This window comes from Ahaetulla prasina, chromosome 2 (assembly GCF_028640845.1).
Source record: "Ahaetulla prasina isolate Xishuangbanna chromosome 2, ASM2864084v1, whole genome shotgun sequence".
NCBI lineage: Eukaryota > Metazoa > Chordata > Lepidosauria > Squamata > Colubridae > Ahaetulla > Ahaetulla prasina.
Genome location: NC_080540.1, coordinates 29,458,184 through 29,478,979, shown reverse-complemented (window position 1 = coordinate 29,478,979; position 20,796 = coordinate 29,458,184). Strand labels below are relative to the sequence as shown.

Sequence of the window (20,796 nt, the reverse complement as noted above, 5' to 3'; positions counted from 1 at the left end):
ACAGCTCCTTTTTTTCTCAAAATGCCCCCCTTTGATCCCTAGTTTTATGGAGCTTCCGACTCATTTGGCCAAGCCTTTCCTTTCTGCCTTCTTGGGAAACAAGGCATGTTCTCAGTCAGAGGGACCTTCCACCAGATGGATCTTCTCATCTTCTTGAAGGTTCCTTCTCCCAGACGTTTCTCCTTGAGGACTCCACTTCCAAGAACAGCCTGGCTGTAATGAAAAGGGGGCCCATCTTCCCCAGCCTGGTTCTTAGCGTGAAGAGGAAGATAGGACCCACAAAGATACATGCACACACCCCTCTCAACTCGTGGTGCCTTTGGTCCCTGCTCTAAGTTGGAGATTACATGTAAACAGGACAAATCACTCACTTGGTGCTTCTTTGTAGTCATCTTGACGTTTCTCTGCAAAGATAAATATCAATGAAAGCTCAAAATTATCCACCAGAGATCATCCAATCTCTCCCTCCATAGGAGGAAGAACCTCAAGAGATATTTCACAGTCGCTTTTTTCCCATTAACAAAGCCAGAAAGACCTTCAAAATACAAATGTATCTTCTGATTTTCCCTAAGAGAGACCTGCTGCCTCCGAGATGGATGAGGGGAATTGGGGGAAGCAGCAGCTGGGAGGGGGAGGAAGATTTTCATGGAAATCCTTCTCTGCTGTTCTTTGGTCAAAGCCTTTGAAAGGGACAAAGGAACTGGGATGCCTCTTCCCAACTCAGGAGAAGACAGGACTGCCTGAATCTCAGGCTCAGCTGAATGGAGACTGGAGTCCCAGCAAGAGGCTGAGATCTCAGATGCTCCCCAAGAAGGCTGGGAAAACAGGACAGAAGGAAGCCCAGAAGAAGCTCCCCAAAGGGAGAGACTTGGGGGGAATCTCCCCATCTTCCTTCCATCACCCCCCAAAAGATACTTACTGAAGAATACCAGGATCCCAGCAATCACACCCACCAGAACAAGAGCAGCCACAACGCAGCCGATGATGAGCCCCAGGTTGGATTTTGAATTGATTGGTTCTGAATTGGGAGAAAGAGCAGATCATTGAAGGGGAACCCCAAACAATCTTCCTGATCAGGGAAGAGACCTAAAGAGGTGAAAGCTGGAAATACCCCAAATTCAAAAGTCCATGGGCTCATTTTTGTGTCCTTCTCAAGGTAACATGAAGAGGCCTTGATAACCATTGTTAGAGGACGTGGCCTCATGACGCTGCCTCCTTCTCACACCAGCCCAGCATGAAGGCAACTGAATTCATATTTTGACTCAAAAACAGCCGTTTTCCACCTTGTGATTCATAGCAGGTTTCAAAACAAAAATATAAGCAAAATTTACTAAACATTTTTTTTTGTTCTTTTTATACGCTGCCCCAATAAGTCATGATTCCTGAGTGGAAATGGGCAGATCTGGATGCTTTTTTCTTCAGTTTGAGTGTTTGCATTTTATTATTTAAAGTAAAGTAGTTTATATCACCTAGCCTTTTTTGTGTGCACACTTTCATTTTCTTTGGCCAGTTCAGAAATAGCATGAAATTGTATTTGATGCTTCCAGAACTTCAGCATGAAACATGGAATATGGTGATATCCAACTTCTGGATGGTCCCACAAATGGCAGAAATAGAATAATGGAATAAGAGAGTTGGAAGGGACCTTGGAGGTCTTCTAGTCCAACCCCCTGCTCAAGCTAGAGTCCCTATACCATTCCAGACAAGTGGCTCTCCAGTCTTTTCTTAAATGCTTCCAGTGATGGAGGACCCACAACATCTGAAGGAAAGTCCTTCCACTGATTAATTGTTCTCCCTGACAGGAAATTTCTCCTTAGTTCTAGGTTGCTTCTTTCCTTGTTTAGTTTCCACCCATTGCTTCTTGTCCTGCCCTCAGGTGCTTTGGAGAATAGCTTGACTCCCTCTTCTTTGGGGCAACCCCTGAGATACTGGAACGTATCATGTCACCCCTAGTCCTTCTTGTCACTGAACTAGACATGCCCAATTCTTCCAACTGCTCTTCATCTATTTTAGCCTCCAGGCTCCTAATCATCTTTGTTGCTTTTCTCTGCACTCTTTCCAGAGTCTCAACATCTTTTCCATATCATGGCAACCAAAACTGGATGAAGAATTCCAAGTATGGTCTTACCAAGGGATTATAAAGTGGTATTGCTTGTGGGGGAGGGGAGGATAACTTTAAATGTAAATTTCTCTTGCACAAAATTCAGGATTCCCATTGAATAGCAATCATGCCACTTATGAATTGATGCTTGCTATAAATAACAAAAATAAAAGGAATATTTTATTTTGCCTGAGATATCAGTATAACAATTACGTTTGAATATTTCTTGTATCGTGGCGACAATCATCAATAAAAAATTGGAATTTGAATTTTGTAATTTTGGAAATCCAGTGTACGTTAAGGACACTTATGTGCATATGCAGGATTCTTTGAGAGAGAGTTTTTTTCCTTGGGTTTTATGCTGAACCTCAGGAATTCAAATATCATATCATAAAATAATGTGCAACTTCTTTCTTAGAGCAGCAACACAGAGTGACCTTTTGACCTTTAAAGCAGGAAACCCTGTTAGTCTCTGATGGGAAAAAATTCTGACTTGGGAGCCTCTTTTCTGACTCCTGATGCATCAGTCCAGCCACTCTCTGCATTTCCTGAAGGCAGCTGCAGTTCATCAATTTTAGTCAGAATTTGCCTTCAGAAAAGGGGCTACCAGACTCCTCCTGATTCTTCCACTTTAGGAATTGTGAACAAAAGCAAATCTGTTTCTGGTGCTCAGCATAATTGCTGCTTTTCTGCTGGGGGCAAGAAACAGGGAAGGCCTAAGAGGATTTAAGGGAATTTTATCAGGATCGGCCAAGTATTGTGATGGGATTCTGTAGTTTCCATCACCTGAAGTCAGTTCTATGGTCTGGTCTGATCCCTGCAGTTTCACCAACCTCAAACACTGGAAAAACCAGTGGATTAAAGCTCAGGTATGCTCACATCTGGGGTCAGATTTCTCTCTCACAACCCTCCAGCCTGCCAAAGAACCCAGCCTTTCCCTCCCTGCAGCCTCTCACCCTTCAGCTCCAAGTCCAGAGGATCCTGCAGGCCGTCATGCTCCACATGGCACCGATAGCGGTCTCTCTCTTTGGGATCAATCTGGATGTTGAGCCACTTGTGGTAGGTCCCGTCTGCATTGGGGGCCACAGATGCATGAAGGGTGTCCTGCAGCCAGACCTCCCCATCCCTCCTCCAGGAGGCATCGATCTCCCTGGGGTAGAAGCCATGGACTTGGCAGATGTGCATCTCCATCCCATCCTCCACCTCGGTTCTCCTGCTCACCGTCACCTTTGGGGCCTCTGCAGAAACACCAGAATTAACTCTGAGCCCCTCCAGAGCCTGGAAAGTGGATAGGAAAGTTGAAGGGACAGGAAAATCTCCCACTCTTTCCCACTCCACACATGTTGCATCTCCAAGAGTTTTGGGAAATGCTCCAAATCTGGAAGATGCTCAACCATAAGAACTCCTGAGTTTGAGTCCTTCCCAGAGACTCAGCCTGAAAAACCTCCAGCAGCAAATTGAGGGTCCAAGAAAATTCCTCTCTGACCGCTTTGAACTCTGACTGATCCTGGGCGGCTCCCTTCAAGGGAGGGATAGTGGAAATGGTCTCTTAAGTTCCATTTCAAGACAACAACACTCCCCTGAATCTGCTCCAGGCCTCTTTCCAAGGGACACAACCCCAATTTTAAGAGAGATCAAAGGGAATCTCACACTGATCAATTTGGAAAATAGATTTTGTCTCTGAAAAGGTGGGGGGGCAGAGAGAGATTGATGCCAGTGGAAGAGAGAGGGGGTCCTCTCCAGGCAGGGAGGGGCTGTTGGCAATTATCAGTGTGGGTGTGTGTGTGGATTTTTTATTTATTTATTTATAATTTAATTTTTATACCACCCTTCTCCCGAAGGACTCAGGGCGGTTTACAGCCATATTAAAACCAATATAAAATACAAACACATATATTTAAAACCAATTAAAAACGAATTTACAGTAGGCTGAAACACTAAAACGGTCATAGACCGAATAAAACCCATTAAAATTTCATTTAAAATTTCGCTTAGGCCAGTCCCGAACGATGAAATAATAAAGTCTTAAGTTCACGTTTGAAGGTCCGGAGGTCGGGGAGTTGGCGCAACCCCGGAGGCAGCTCATTCCAAAGGGCCGGTGCCGCCACAGAGAAGGCTCTCCCCCTGGGGGCTACCAACCAGCATTGTTTGGTCGACGGCACCCTGAGAAGGCCCACCCTGTGGGAGCGCACAGGTCGATGGGAGGCTATCGGTAGCAGCAGGCGGTCTTGTAAATAGCCCGGTCCTAAGCCATGGAGCACTTTAAAGGTGAGAACCAACACCTTGAATTGCACCCGGAAGACTACCAGCAGCCAGTGCAGGCCACGCAGGAGAGGTATTATATGGGAGCAGCGAGGTGCTCTCTCTATCACCCACACGGCCGCATTCTGGACTAGCTGGAGCCTCCTGGTGCTCTTCAAGGGGAACCCCATGTAGAGAGCATTGCAGCAGACCAGGTGGGAAGTGACCAGGGCATGAGTGACTGTGCATAGGGAGTCCCGGTCTAGGAAGGGACGCAACTGGCGGATCAGGCGAACCTGATAAAATGCTCCCCTGGAGACGGCCGTCAGATGTTCCTCTAAGGACAGCCGGTCGTCCAGGAGAACGCCCAAGTTGCGCACCTTCCCCTTGGGGGCCAATAATCCACCCCCAACAGTCAGCGATGGAGTAAGCTGACTGTACCGGGATGCCGGCATCCACAGCCACTCCGTCTTGGAGGGGTTGAGCTGGAGCCTGTTCTTCCCCATCCAGACCCGCACAGCTTCCAGGCACCGGGACATCACCTTGACGACTTCGTTGGGGTGGTTCGGGGTGGAGATGTACAGCTAAGTGTCATCAGCGTACAGATGACACTCCACCCCAAAACCACGGATAACCTCACCCAGCGGCTTCATATAGATGTTGAACAGGAGAGGCGAGAGAACCGACCCCTGTGGCCCCCCACACGTGAGGCGCCTCGGGGTCGATCTCTGCCCCCCTGCCAACACCGTCTGTGAACGGTCCGAGAGATAGGAGGAGACCACCGATAGACGGTGCCCCCCACCCCTAAACCCCCCAACCGTCGCAGCAGGATACCATGGTCGATGGTATCAAAAGCCGCTGAGAGATCTAAAAGGACCAGGACAGAGGAACAACCCCTGTCCCGAGATCTCCAGAGATCATCCACCAACGCGACCAAAGTCATCTCCGTGCTGTATCCAGGCCTCAAGCCGGACTGGAACGGGTCTAGATAGACAGTTTCCTCCAGGTATTGGGGAAGCTGATATGCCACCACACTCTCAACACCCTTTGCCAAAAAGCGAAGGTTGGAGACTGGACGATAATTTGCCAACACAGCTGGATCCAGGGAAGGCTTTTTGAGGAGGGGCCTCACCACTGCCTCTTTTAAGGCGGTGGGGAAGACACCCTCCAACAAAGAAGCGTTGATAACTCCCAGGAGCCAGCCTCATGTAACCTCCCGTGTGGCCAGTACCAACCAGGAGGGACACGGGTCCAATAAACATGTGGTGGGATTCAGCCTACCCAATAACCTGTCCAAGTCCTCAAGGGTCAAAGGGTCAAACTCCACCCAGATAGTATTCACAAGACCCATCCCCATCATCCCGCCCGGATCTACCCAATCAGCGTCCAGTCCGTCCCGGATCCGAGCAATTTTATCGGACAGATACTGTACAAAATCCTCAGCACGCCCCTGTAAGGGGTCCTCCCGAGCCCCCTGCATAAGAAGGGAGCGGGTCACCCTAAACAGGGTGGCTGGGCGATTATCTGCCGATGCAATAAGGGCGGAAAAATAACTATGTTTTGCCGCACTTATCGCCACTAGATAGGTCTGAATATAAGACCTTACTAGTGTTCGGTCGGATTTGGAGCGACTGGACCTCCAGTCACTCTCTAGGCGTCTTTTCCGGCGTTTCATCTCTCTCAGCTCCTGGAGCTGGTCGAGCTCGGTGCCAGGTCAGAGGCCACAAAGGCACGACGCGGTCCAAAGCCCCCGCTGCCGCCCCTTCCCAGGCGGCGACCAGTTCTTCGGCCGAGCCGTGGGCCAGCTCCCCAAGAAATGGCCCAAGCTCTGTCAGAAACCTCTCCGGGTCCATCCGGTGCCTGGGACAGAACCAACAAGTCGGCTCCGTCTCCCTGCGGTGTGGTGCAGCGGTTCGAAAGTCTAGCTGAAGGAGTGAATGATCTGACCATGACAGGGGTTTAATAATTAAGTCCTCTAGTTCCAAATCATTCAGCCACTGTCCCGAGACAAAAATCAAGTCCAGAGTGTTTCCCCCGATGTGGGTGGGACCGATTACTATCTGGGACAGGTCCAGGGCCGTCACGGAAGCCATGAACTCCCGAGCTGTCGTCGAGGATTCGCCCGCTGACGGCAGGTTGAAGTCCCCCATAACCATAAGTCTGGGGGTATCAACCGCTGCCCTGGCTATCATCTCCAACAGCTCGGGCAGGGCTGCTGTCACGTAGCAGGGAGCCAGGTACGCCATCAGCAAGCCCACCTGAATCCTGTGGCCCCACTTCACAAGGAGAGATTCACATCCGGCTATCTGCGGGACAGTGACCTCCCTCGGTTCTTTCCCCATTGATCCTAATCTCATCCAGCTAATCCTGGAGGGATGAAGGACCCCAGGGGGGAAGGGGTAGACCTAGGAGAGAGGGATGGTCTGTATGCTAAATTAATAAAAAATTCTAGGAAAAGATTAGAATGTGAGCCCCTTTGTGGGGTGAGGGGGTGTTCCTGAAGGTGGGGAGGGAGTTGTTTTGAGAAAGGCTCACTGACAATTGTGGGAACCTGTTTGAGGGTTAAGAGAATGATTGACAGAAACTTTGGGAAGAAAAGAACCCCTCATCCACGGCCTTCTTTGCCCAAGTGGGGGCAATGAAAATGTCTTATTAATGGTAAAAGTGGAGCCCTCTAATGGTGGAGATGGGAGGTGCACCATGAGGTGCAAGGCAGAGAGGGAGCCCCCTATGGGATGTGGGGGAGAAGCAGAGTTAATGGAGGTAAATTAAGAGCACCCACCACTCTCGACTACAGTTTGGCTAGTGGAGGCTTCATTGAATAGCCCCAAATGGTGGCCTCATTGCGTGCAGCAAACAGGACACCACTAAGTGATTGTCCTGCCTGATCCACCCAGACACCTGCCAGGGAGGGGCTGCATTTCCTGGTCCACTGAATGGCTGCCTGGCAATGGGAACCAAACAGGGCTTCCCATGTCATGGAGACGGGTGGAAGGGTGGGGGGGAGGATTCCTACCAGGGCAAACAGACTGAAGACCAGGAACAAAGGGGCTGAATCGGGGTTGGGTTCCAAAATTTTTTGACTACCAGTTCTGTGGGCATGGCTTATTTGGTGGGCGTGGCTTGGTGGTTATGTCACTGAGTGGGCGTGGCCAACTTGAAGTCACTCAGGGCAAGGTGGGGCGGCATCTTGCTGTGAGTGACATCAAGTTGGCCACGCCCATTCAGTCACATGACCAATGCTTCAGAGACAGGGCAATTTCTCCCAGAGGACAGCCAGAGCTTCGCCGCCTCCTTTTTTCCTCAGAGGAGCTGCCTCCAAGTCCTTGCGAAGGGACACACACACACACACACACACACATATGCCCTGCCCTGTCGTCTCCACTGCCGCTTCTTTTGCTGCCATTCTTAAAGCTATTGTTAAGAGCTGGAAGACGTTTTCTTAAATTTCTTAAAAGTCTGTGCTGACCAATTGGCCCCCATCTTCACCCATATTTTCAATAAATCACTAGAGATGTGTTATGTTCCTTCTTGCTTCAAATGCTCTACCATCATCCCAGTGCCGAAGAAGCCCACCATCAAGGAACTGAATGACTACAGACCAGTTGCTCTAACATCTGTAGTCATGAAAACCTTTGAAAGGCTAGTGCTTTCCTACCTGAAAACCATCACGGATCCGCTGTTAGACCCCTTGCAATTTACATACTGAGCAAACAGATCAACAGATGATGCTGTTAATATGGCTCTGCACTACATCCTACAACATCTTGAGTCTCCAAAGACCTATGTAAGGGTCCTTTTTGTAGACTTTAGTTCAGCATTCAATACCATCATTCCAGACATTCTTCTAACTAAGCGAAACCAGCTACAGGTACTGGAACAGACTTGTAAGTGGATCACAAGCTTCCTAACAAACAGGAAGCAGCAGGTGAAGCTAAGCAAGATCACATCAAATACCTGTACAATTAGCACAGGGGCCCCCCAAGGCTGTGTGCTCTCCCCACTTCTCTTCTCTCTGTATACCAATGACTGCATCTCCAATGATCCATCTGTTAAGCTACTGAAGTTCGCAGATGACACAACAGTGATTGGTCTTATTCGAGACAATGACGAATCCGCATATAGACGAGAGGTCGAACGACTAGCCTTGTGGTGCAACCAAAACAATCTGGAACTGAACACACTCAAAACCGTAGAAATGGTGGTAGACTTTAGGAGAAACCCTTCCATACTTCCACCTCTCACAATACTTGACAACGCAGTATCAACAGTAGAAACCTTCAAATTTCTGGGTTCTATCATATCGCAAGATCTAAAATGGACAGCTAACATCAAAAACATCATTAAAAAAGGACAGCAAAGAATGTTCTTTCTGCGCCAACTCAGTAAGCTCAAACTGCCCAAGGAGCTGCTGATTCAGTTCTACTGTTTGTTTCCCTCCCCCCAATACTCCCAGCAAAGAGTCAGTCAGAGGCCTTCTTTTCTCCTTTTATTTACATAGATATATGTCCTGGCCACGTCTACCCACGGGCCTGCCAAGTTTCTGGAGATAACGAGGAAATTATAGATAAGGCCAGAATTACTCACGAATATATTCTTCCCTCCATTGAGACAGTTAGCCCGCGCCAATTCATTGCTTTGTCCAAGACAAAAAACCAGGAAGTCCCGCCTCCTATTTATAGTCTCTGCAGATGTCACTGCATGACAATTATGACTTGGCTTTCCCCCAACACTGCTTCTGCTGTGCACGCCGATCACGTCTGCGCAGTCTTGCATCACTCCAAAACTGTTCTTGGGGCGTTGCCAAATCAGAAGAAGGCTCCAGGGAATCAGGTCTTGCCGGCCCCTCCTCCTCCCTTTGAGTGGGTGCCAGGGAGGGAAAGGGCTCAAGAGAAGCAGGGCTTGCCAGGTCTTCTCCCTCACTTTCTGAATCATCCGAGTCCAGGAGTCCGGGTCCAGGAACCTGGGTCACAACACTATCCCTCACTGCAGGGCCCTTCCCCCGGGGCTGACGATCGGGATGCGGTCGGGCTGGGTTCTGCTCATGGAAGGCCTGCACCAGGTCAGGGGCATGAACGTCAGAGGCATCTACCCAGGAAAAATCAGTCCCGTATCCCTTCCACGCGATCAAATATTGGAAACGACCCTTCAGCCAGCGGGAGTCTTGTACGCTGTGGACTTCGTATTCCTCCGACCCGTCCTTGGCGACAGTGACGGGTGCTGTTGGGCACCGAAGGGGACTAGGTGTGGCCTCAGGAACCAGAAGGGACCGGTGAAAGACGGGGTGGATCCGCATGGATCGTGGCAGGGTCAGTCGGTAGGCTACCGGGTTGATGACTGCCTCGACAGGGAACGGGCCGATGAATCGGTGGTCCAACTTCTTTACCGGGCGGTCGGACGGGAGGTGTTTGGTGGAGAGCCACACCCGGTCTCAAACTGCCAGCGGGGGCATTGCCCGTCGGGAACGGTCGGCGGATCGTTTGTAGTCCTCCTTTGCCCGATCCAGCTGCTGACGTACCAACTGTTGGACCGCATGCAATTCCGTCAGGCGTTCCGTGACCAGGCCACCTGAGGATCGTGGGTCCGAAGCCAGGCCAACCCAAGGACCAAGGGAAAATGAAGGTCCGCCGTGACATAAAACTGGATCGTCTCCTCATGGTCCCCAATAGCCAGGTGCAAAGGTTGGGTGGCAAATTTAATGGGGCCGGACACCAGTTCTCGTCCATCAATTGTCTCTACCCGCATCGGAGGGTCCACCGGAACCACGGGAACCGCAAACTGGGTCACAAAGGCCTGGTCCATAAAGTTTGTTGTGGCCCCTGAGTCCACCAGCGCATGCGCCTGGAGCCCGTCCGACTGGTTCCCCAACCATATCCGTGTGTCCAGAATCAGATGCCGAGGGGGCCCAGAGTCTACTTCCGCAACGTCCAGTGGGGGCTTAGTACGTGCCCGACCTAGGGTTTCCCCGAGGTCGGGCCTGCTCCGTTTCCCGATTGGTCACGCTGTGATTCGGGGACTGGCGTGCATGCCCCACTTCGCTTTCTGGGGCAAGAAGCGGCGAAGTGGCCGGGCTCCCCACAGTACAGGCACAATCCCCCTTGGCGCCTCCGGTTCCGCTCCTGGGCTGTCAGGCGAGGTCTGGCCGCTCCCAACTCCATGGGCTCTTCCGCAGCGGTTACAAAACATGGGGCGACCCGGGGTGCTGGTGGTGCAGGAAGTGGGGGTGCAGATGTCGATGGCGGGTCCCGGGGGGTGCAATGGGACGGTCGCCGTTGCAGACAGGCATCGAGGCGGAGACAAAGGGGCACCAAGTTGTCGAGGGTCCGCAGCGCCTCCACCCGGGCCAGCTCGTCTTGCAATTCCTCTGAGAGTCCCTCCTGGGCACGTCCTGGCGCTGCATCATTCCAGTCAGAGTCCTGGCACAAAAGACGAAATTCGGCGATGTACTCCTGCAGGGGGCGTTTCCCTTGACGGAGTTCCTTAAGGCGCCTGGTTGCCGTCAGCATTCGAACGGGGTCCTCGTACATGGTGCACAGGTGCTGCCAAAAACGCTGTTGGTCCGCCAGCAGGGGGCTGTCCTGGAGCAAGAGGGGCGTGGCTCATCGAGCAGCCGAGCCGGAAAGAAGGTTAATCGCGAAGGCCACCTTAGCCCGGTCGTCTGGGAAATCCTCTGGCCTCATAGCCATGTAGAGTGGCACTGTCCCAAGAAGGTCGGGAACATCTCAGGCTGCCCAGAAAACTTATCCGGCACGGTTATAGAATTTTTTTTATTTTTTTTTATTGGCCAAGTGTGATTGGACACACAAGGAATTTGTCTTGGTGCATATGCTCCCGGTGTACATAAAAGAAAAGATACGTTCATCAAGGTACAACATTTACAACACAATTGATGGTCAGTATATCAATATAAATCATAAGGATTGCCAGCAACAAGTTATAGTCATACAGTCGTAAGTAGAAAGAGATTGGTGCTGGGAACTATGAAATGATTAATAGTAGTGCAGATTCAGTCAATAGTTTGACAGTGTTGATGGAATTATTTGTTTAGCAGAGTGATGGCCTTCGGGGAAAAACTGTTCCTGTGTCTAGTTATTCTGGTGTGCAGTGCTCTATAGCGTCGTTTTGAGGGTAGGAGTTGAAACAGTTTATGTCCAGGATGCGAGTGATCTGCAAATATTTTCACGGCCCTCTTCTTGATTCGTGCAGTATACAGGTCCTCAATGGAAGGCAAGTTGGTAGCAATTATTTTTTCTGCAGTTCTAATTATACTCTGAAGTCTGTGTTTTTCTTGTTGGGTTGCAGAACCGAACCAGACAGTTATAGAGGTGCAAATGACAGACTCAATAATTCCTCTGTAGAATTGGATCAGCAGCTCCTTGGGCAGTTTGAGCTTACTGAGTTGGCGCAGAAAGAACATTCTTTGTTGTCCTTTTTTAATGATGTTTTTGATGTTAGCTGTCCATTTGAGATCTTGCGATATGATAGAACCCAGAAATTTGAAGGTTTCTACTGTTGATACTGTGTTGTCAAGTATTGTGAGAGGTGGAAGTATGGAAGGGTTTTTCCTAAAGTCTACCACCATTTCTACGGTTCTGAGCGTGTTCAGTTCCAGATTGTTTTGGTTGCACCACAAGGCTAGTCGTTCGACCTCTCGTCTATATGCGGATTCGTCATTGTCTCGAATGAGACCAATCACTGTTGTGTCATCTGCGAACTTCAGTAGCTTAACTGATGGATCATTGGAGATGCAGTCATTGGTATACAGAGAGAAGAGAAGTGGGGAGAGCACACAGCCTTGGGGGGCCCCTGTGCTAATTGTACAAGTATTTGATGTGATCTTGCTTAGCTTCACCTGCTGCTTCCTGTTTGTTAGGAAGCTTGTGATCCACTTACAAGCCTGTTCCGGTACCTGTAGCTGGTTTAGCTTAGTTAGAAGAATGTCTGGAATGATGGTATTGAAAGCTGAACTAAAGTCTACAAAAAGGACCCTTGCATAGGTCTTTGGAGACTCAAGATGTTGTAGGATGTAGTGCAGAGCCATATAAGAGCATCATCTGTTGATCCATTTGCTTGGTATGCAAATTGCAAGGGGTCTAACAGCGGATCCGTGATGGTTTTCAGGTAGGAAAGCACTAGCCTTTCAAAGGTTTTCATGACTACAGATGTTAAAGCAACTGGTCTGTAGTCATTCAGTTCCTTGATGGTGGGCTTCTTCGGCACTGGGATGATGGTAGAGCGTTTGAAGCAAGAAGGAACATAACACATCTCTAGTGATTTATTGAAAATATGGGTGAAGATGGGGGCCAATTGGTCAGCACAGACTTTTAAGCAAGAAGGAGTTATCTTGTCTGGGCCTGGAGCTTTTCCTGGCTTTTGTCTGTGAAATAGGTCCTGCACTTCCTTTTCTGTGATCACTAGGGGTTGTGAACCCAATGAAATGGGGTCAGTTGTAGGAGGCTTGGCTGTTGTTGGTGTATCTGAGATGGGGGTTGTGGAGATAGGTGACTGTAGTTTCCTTTCAAACCTGCAGTAAAACTCATCGGGCACTTGCGACGAGGAGGAGGAGTGGGAGGATGGGGGGAGGGGCTGCAGGCACATTCCTGGCAGCAAGTTGGCCTGCCAAGTGAGCCACTTGCTGCTGGAGCTGTTGATTAGCCGCTTGTAGCTGCTCTAACTGCTGCTGTACCTGCTGTTGGTCCATCTTTGGTGGAAGATGTTTTAGTCAGATCTTGGACAAAATGTTCTGTTTCCCTCCCCCGAATACTCCCAGCAAAGAGTCAGTCAGAGGCCTTCTTTTCTCCTTTTATTTACATAGATATATGTCCTGGCCACGTCTACCCACGGGCCTGCCAAGTTTCTGGAGATAACGAGGAAATTATAGATAAGGCCAGAATTACTCACGAATATATTCTTCCCTCCATTGAGACAGTTAGCCCGCGCCAATTCATTGCTTTGTCCAAGACAAAAAACCAGGAAGTCCCGCCTCCTATTTATAGTCTCTGCAGATATCACTGCATGACAATTATGACTTGGCTTTCCCCCAACACTGCTTCTGCTGCACACGCCGATCACGTCTGCGCAGTCTTGCATCACTCCAAAACTGTTCTTGGGGCGTTGCCAAATCAGAAGAAGGCTCCAGGGAATCAGGTCTTGCCGGCCCCTCCTCCTCCCTTTGAGTGGGTGCCAGGGAGGGAAAGGGCTCAAGAGAAGCAGGGCTTGCCAGGTCTTCTCCCTCACTTTCTGAATCATCCGAGTCCAGGAGTCCGGGTCCAGGAACCTGGGTCACAACATCTACAGAGGAATTATTGAGTCTGTCATTTGCACCTCTATAACTGTCTGGGTCGGTTCTGCAACCCAACAAGAAAAACACAGACGTCAGAGGTTAATTAGAACTGCAGAAAAAATAATTGCTACCAACCTGCCTTCCATTGAGGACCTGTATACTGCACGAATCAAGAAGAGGGCCGTGAAAATATTTACAGATCTCTCGCATCCTGGACATAAACTGTTTCAACTCCTACCCTCAAAACGACGCTATAGAGCACTGCACACCAGAATAACTAGACACAGGAACAGTTTTTCCCCGAAGGCCATCACTCTGCTAAACAAATAATTCCATCAACACTGTCAAACTATTGACTGAATCTGCACTACTATTAATCTTCTCTTTGTAAAAAGTTTTATTTTCATTTTCCAACAACCTATTCAATATACAGTCTCTTATTCAACATTAATCATTAATTTTCATTTGTTACTTATTTGGGCCTGCCCAGCTACCACTTCCTTCCTTAACAAACCTTTCCTCCTCCCTTCTCTACTTTCTTCTACTTTCTTCATCCTTCCTCTGCTTCGCTTTTCTACATCCTCTCCTCCTTCCCTACTCTTCTCTTCCACCCTTTCTAACCCTCTCTCTTTCCCCTTTCTTCTTCCTCTCCTTTCCCCCTTTTCTACCTCTCTCTTTCCTACCTACTTTCTTCCTTCACTCACTCCTCTCCCTTTCCATTCCCTTCTGAAATGGCAGCTGAGCAGCCCCGCTTTCATTTCAAATTATTTCTATTTCTTAATTACTTATCTTCAATCATTCCTTTACATTGTTCCTTCATCTCCCCCATCTCCCCTTCCCTCCCTCCCCTCCTCCCCGAGACTTCCCAGAACAAAGTACAGGGTATAAAATTAACAATCATAAATTAAAATACAACATAATTCAAATCCATAGTCACTCCTCTCTCTAAGACCTTAACTCCCCTTCCAGAAACAAAAAGGTACATTCTTCTTCCAGTCCATTATATATCAGTCCATTCCACTCCTAAAATCTTCAGAATCTTCCAATTAAATTAGTATTTCCAGTTCATCAATAATATCCAGACTTCATCGATCAAGACCAAAATGATATTCCATCTTCCAATATTCATCAGAAATTCTTCTATAATATATCTTTCTTCCTTAAACAGTGTCCCAAATATAATTCATATTTCCAGCTTAAATTCTTAAATTTTTATCCAATCTCCAAAAATAAACAATATTCTATCTTCTCATATCTTTAATATCACTTACATAAATCAAATAACATTACTAATATTAATATTTCTTCAATTTACCTTACATCTGTCAAATAACATTATTAAAATTATAACTTATATCCAAAATATATCAATTATAACAATTAAATTCTATTTAACCAAATACCAACATTACATCCTCCAAAAGTTGAACAATATTCCATCTTCCCATTCCTTTATACCATCAAAATCACATCTTAAGCATTTCTCCTTGTCTTCTGTCTTACACATTTCCTTACACATTTTCAATCTCCAAAAATATCACTTACATAAATCAAATAACATTGCAAATATTAATATTTCTTCAATTTACCTTACATCTATCAAATAACATTATTAAAATTATAACTTATATAACTTATATCCAAAATATATCAATCATAACAATTAAATTCTATTTATCCAAATACCAACATTACATCCATAAATTTTTCTATCTGTCCTCCAAAAGTTAAACAATATTCCATCTTCCCATTCCTTTAAAAAAAAGAAAATACCATCAAAATCACATCTTAAGCATTCTCCTTCCCCTTGTCTTCTATCTTACACATTTCCTTACACACTTTCTTACACATTTTCCACCATCTGCTCACCAATCAGCTTAACATCTAACAATAAAGAATTTCCAAAATTTAATATATTGGTGTAAAAATCTCTTGTTTAAAAACTTATTAAGAAAGGAACTCCAAAAGTTCCTATAAAAAAAAATTCCATATTTGAAATGAAGAAGTTTGCAAGATTTTAATAGTTCTGTTTGCTTAAAAGCCATTCATAAACTATAAAATCTACCAAAAAGAAAGAAAAAAAATTCAATAAACTTTTCTTCTTAAACATTGTGATAAAGAAAAAGGTAAAAAGAGAAAAAAAAATCATTAACAATTCTTGTTCATTCCATTTAAAAAAGTAGCTTGTTATGTTCTTCTTCCTTTGTCTTTTTTCCATATTTGAATTGAAGAAGTTTGCAAGATTTTAATAGTTAGTTCTGTTGCTTAAGAGCCATTCATAAACTGTAAAATCCACCAAAAAGAGGAAAAAAAAATTCAATAAACTTTTCTTCTTAAACATTGTGATAAAAAAAAAAGGTAAAAAGGTAAAAAGAAAAAAAATCATTAACAATTCTTGTTCATTCCATTTAAAAAAGTAGCTTGTTATGTTCTTCTTCTTTATAGTTTCACTTTCCTTTGTATATTGCAAACGCCATTGTAAATCCACTCAAGTTGAAAGTTAGTTCAAAGGAAAGCTATTTAAGAGCTGAAGTTAAGATTTATTACTTGCAAATTCTTGCTAGTCCTCCTACTTTGTTCTGTCTGTGTTGAATTCTCTTTAGAAATAAATCTTGGCACAGAGGTGGTCGCGGCTTCTCGTTCTGTATAAACAGAAGCACCCTGGGCACGGAGCTTCGTCAGGCTAAAGGGGAGCTCTCACCCTTCGATCCCCTGGTTAAATTCCAGGGGCTCCTGGGGAGCTCTACCCAAAACCTGACCACTCTTCCCTCCCCCTTCTCCCGGGGGAGAAAATTCCAAACCGTTTGACAGCCCATTTACGCTGTCAGGGACGGTTTGACGAAACCCAGGGCAGACGATCCCAAAGGAACGTCCACGAAGCCTGCGTTGCCAACCGGAAGCCTCCTCCTCTCCCTACTTCTCATTTCGTGACCCACCTGGCTACTGGTGGTGGGGCTGGGTACATGTGCGGGGGGAACCCTCTTCAAGCGACACCCAAAGCGCAGCAAAGGCGCGCGCCTGGCATCCGGCTGCGCGCTTAAGAAAGGTTTTAACAGGACGCAAAAGGACGTGGCTTCTCTCCTGCTCTAAGGTTCCCACCATCACCTTGCCGTGTCCCCACCCCCCCACTCACGAGAGGAGGGTCGCCAGAGAGTGCAGGAGAGAAGCGGTCCTGTACCTGCCTTCGCACCACGTTTACGCGTAAGACCCACTACTATTAATCTTCTCATAGTTCCCATCACCAATCTCTTTCCATTTATGACTGTATGACTATAACTTGTTGCTGGCAATCCTTATGATTTATATTGATATATTGACCATCAATTGTGTTGTAAATGTTGTACCTTGATGAAGGTATCTTTTCTTTTATGTACACTGAGAGCATATGCACCAAGACAAATTCCTTGTGTGTCCAATCACACTTGGCCAATAAAAAATTCTATTCTATTCTATTCTATTCTATTCTATTCTATTCTATTCTATTCTATTCTATTCTATTCTATTCTATTCTAAATCTCTGACCCTTCAACAATGACTTGGGGGAGATCGAAGACAACGTCTTCCAGCTCTTAACGATAGACTTTAAGAATGGCGAGAAGCGGCAGTGGGGGTGACAGGGGCTTGTGTGTGTGTGTGACATCTGGCCACCCTCCCCCAGCACCACCGCTGCCCCTCTCACCTCCAGCACAGTGGCTCCATCTCCCCGAAGGGCCACCCGCCCACACACTAGCCGGGCCGGATGGCAGGCAAGCATGGCAGGGCCACGAGGAAGAGAGCTAGCTAGCAGGGCCGACATGCTTGCCTGCCTTCCCAGTGGTCCCCATGGCCAGGCCCACTTGCCTGCCTTCCACCCCCACCACCGCCTCTTTTTTTGGCTGCTTACCTTCCACGACGGCTTGTCCAGAATCGGGAAGGCAAGCTGACCCAAGTTTTCGGAGGCCCCCAGCCAGCCACCGCTGCTGGAAAGCGGCTGGCCAGGTTGCCTCCAAAAAAGCTTTTTTGCCAGCCGCTTTCTCCTCAGGCTGCTAAAAAGTACCGGCAGTGTCCCCATATTCTTTGCATATGCGCATCCCATTGGACTTGCAAGGCAATGGGATGCACATGCGCAAAGAACATGGCAGTGACGAACATGGCGGCCGGGGAACCGGTTTGGGGGCGTGGCCAGTCAGCCATTACTATCGGTTCTCCAAACGCCAACAGATTTTTACTACCGGCTCTCCCGAACCGGAGTGAACCAGGAGCAACCCACCACTGGGCTGAATGTGTACAAGAGATCCAGCCATAAAGGAGGAAAGTCCAGTCTGCATTCAGATGCTCACCTCTCCTCAGCAGCGTCTCATTCCCATAGGACAGGTACTTCTCCAGCCACTCAATGCAGATTTCCTCCAGGTAGGTCTTCTGTCCCTGAGTCATTCCTGGAAGAGCCTCCCATTTCCTCTTGGTTATCTGGGCCAGGGGATCGGGAGCCACCCAGGTGAGGGTCTTTTTGTCAAAGGTGATGAAGGTCCTCCCTTCGTAGCCATATTGGTTAAACCCTCCTTTGCTCCCGTCACTCTGGATCTCACAGCCATACATCCTCTGCCATGTGTGCAGGCCTGAAAGACAGACAGGAGGATGGTTTCGGGAGTCCTGAATATAAACAGAGCTGCCTCCCTCCCTGTAGGGACTTTGACACAGGCACTGACACCCCCCATTTCCTCCCTAGGGTTCAAGGGAATGAAAGCCCCCATCACTAACCGCCTTTCTCCCCTCTCTTGACCTGCCTCCCTGCATTCCCCCCCATCCCCCCAGGACGGGGTCCCTGAAGATTCCCAGGAAAAGGGAAGCTGGAAAAGCCAGCAGAGGATCCCAAGGGGGGACCGAGAAAAGAAGGAGTGGTAAAAGAAACGGAGGGAGGGAGATCCTTCCATCTTCCTTTTTGATCTTCCTCTGGGGGGGGGAAAGGAAGGGGTCCCTGAGGGGGAACAGTTGCCTGAATCTGCAGCTGCAAAGAGGGACTGAGAATCTTGTGGTCTCAAAGAGGATCTGGTTGATCTAGATAAAAGTTTGCAGGGATCCCTCTGACCATAAATCTTGGTTCACAAATAGCACCAAGTCACAAGGGCTAGTTCCCACTTTGGGCTAACCAGAAACAAATCATGGTTTAGTGTAATGTGGGAATGAAGCCTAAGGGCCACAAAGGAATATTTTCCTTAGCAACAGCAGCAAGTGGCTCAGTCTGATCAGGAGACCCAAAGAGTTATTGACCTTTGAAATGAAGTTTGAAGTTTACAGGCTCTGCAAGGCCCTGGAGAAGATATTTCAACTTCAAGTGAACAGATTCTTGGATTTAAAAGAAAACTGAATGTTTGAAAAAAACCAAAAGGAAATCCTGAAATGTTTCTATTCCTGTCTGGGTTTGAGAGAGAGGAAGGAGGCCAGGAACTCTCAAATCTAAAGGAAGATCACCTGTAAGTACAGTTGAACTAAACTGACCAATCTTTTCCCTCCCTTTCCACACCCAGGAATGACAGGTGAGGGATCCTTTCTCTGCATCTTCCACTCAGCCAGAGAACTTCCCTTTGGAGGAAGATCCTTGGGAGCTGCAGTCTGATCCTGCCCTCGAGAGGAGATTCCCTGATCTCCCCATGGGAAAAATAAATCTGGATTTCTGCCCAAGAAGAATCTCCTGCCATTCACAGGACGGCCCTGAAAATTTGGCTGCAGTTTTTGACTTCTGAAAACAAATTCTGTCTTATTTCAGAAGCATCAAAATTGTCTTATTTCAGTTGAAGATGAAATGTGTTTTAATCTCAAAGTTTACCATAGAATTGAATATCTGTGCAGCGAAAAGAAAGCACAGGGATCTCATTGAAAAGGCAAGTTTCATTGTTTCATTATTAGTGTAAGAACACTGTTAATGCATCTCTAAAGGTCTATGCATGAAACAATTTCAGCCTTTCTCTGAGTCTAGAGATATTCAAGGGGTTTCCTGAGGCCTGAAAAATAGTTCAAGGGTTCCTGCAGGGTCAAAAGGTTAAGAAAGGCTGCTTTAGAGAGGCTAAAATATATTTATATTTAGAACTGCTGTGAAGAATATCAGAAATCACTTCTTGATGGCTTTTTTCTTTACCAATTTTCTTCCACTGGTTTTATTTTCTTGTACTTTTTTATTTTCTTTGATTGATTTCCTTTCTCTCCTTTACTTTGTTACCTTCTATTAGCTTTTATCTTTTGTTCAAAAGGTTTAATACAAATTATATTAAAAAATTTAAAAGGCAAACAGGATGTCAAGGATCATTAAAATGGTATTGAAAACACAGAGGTCACAAAGACAGAGTAAATCCAGGATGCCACCACATCTGGAATATTGTGTGCAGTTTCTGGTCAAAAGACCCCCGAAAGGATAGGAGGGAGCCGGAGAAGGTCCAGAGGAGGCGACTCAGGCGATGGGAGGGAGGAAGCAGCCTCCCTTTGAGGGAAGGTGGGGACATTTGGGGCTGTTGAATCTGGAAAGGAGGCTCCTCTCCACTCTGGCCGGTCTCCTTCCTCCTTTCTCCACCAGGGGGAGCCCTCTGGGTCCAGCTCTGCTCCCCTGGGAGGCCAGCAGGGGGCCTGGAGGGATCTGGGGCAGGAATGGCAGAGCTCTGGGGTCTGCCTGGAGGGGGGGAGGAGTGAGGAAAGGAGGGAAGAATTGAGGGGGGGGCCTGCACCTCCTTGGGATGAAAGGAGGGGAAATGGCTCCTATTTATGGAGAAGGTTGATCTCAGCCAAAAGTAGCCTATCCTTACACACACATTTCCTTGCAGTCCCCCCAAATAAGGTCCCTGGAAGGTGAATCTTGTCCCCCAAAGATGGCAGAAAGGGGGGGGGGCTGCTAAAGAAGGCCTCCCCCCCTCCAGGGCAGCCCCACCAAGAGGGCAATGCAGGAGTTCATCCTGAGGGACCAAGGATGGGAAGCCATGAAGGCTCTGAGAGACTCAGGAAGGGCCCCAAATGGAGGTTTCTTTCTTTTCTATCTTATTAATAAGATTGGGAGGATCCTGGAAATGGCCCTGAGATCCCCCCTCCAAGATCCCCCCACCCCCATTTGGGCCTCCTGGCCTCTCCTTCCAAGTGGGGGATGAGAAGAAGCTCCTGGCATTTGGGCCCCATTCATCCCTCCAAAAAGGGGGTGAAAGAAAGAGATCGA

The 20,796-nt window shown here is 47.6% G+C and overlaps 1 protein-coding gene across 3 annotated transcripts in view; it reads right to left on the bottom strand.

The window, feature by feature from the left end:
• Positions 1-20,796, bottom strand: part of LOC131189854 (H-2 class I histocompatibility antigen, Q9 alpha chain-like) — a 105,436-nt gene that overhangs the window by 2,497 nt on the left and 82,143 nt on the right. For all 3 annotated transcript variants that reach the window (XM_058166399.1, XM_058166402.1, XM_058166401.1), the window contains exons 3-6: positions 17,945-18,220; positions 3,058-3,339; positions 920-1,018; positions 372-404 (exon numbers count right to left, since the gene is read on the bottom strand). In XM_058166399.1, coding sequence (XP_058022382.1) covers positions 372-404; positions 920-1,018; positions 3,058-3,339; positions 17,945-18,220 — 690 coding nt within the window. The remainder of the gene's footprint in view (positions 1-371; positions 405-919; positions 1,019-3,057; positions 3,340-17,944; positions 18,221-20,796) is intronic.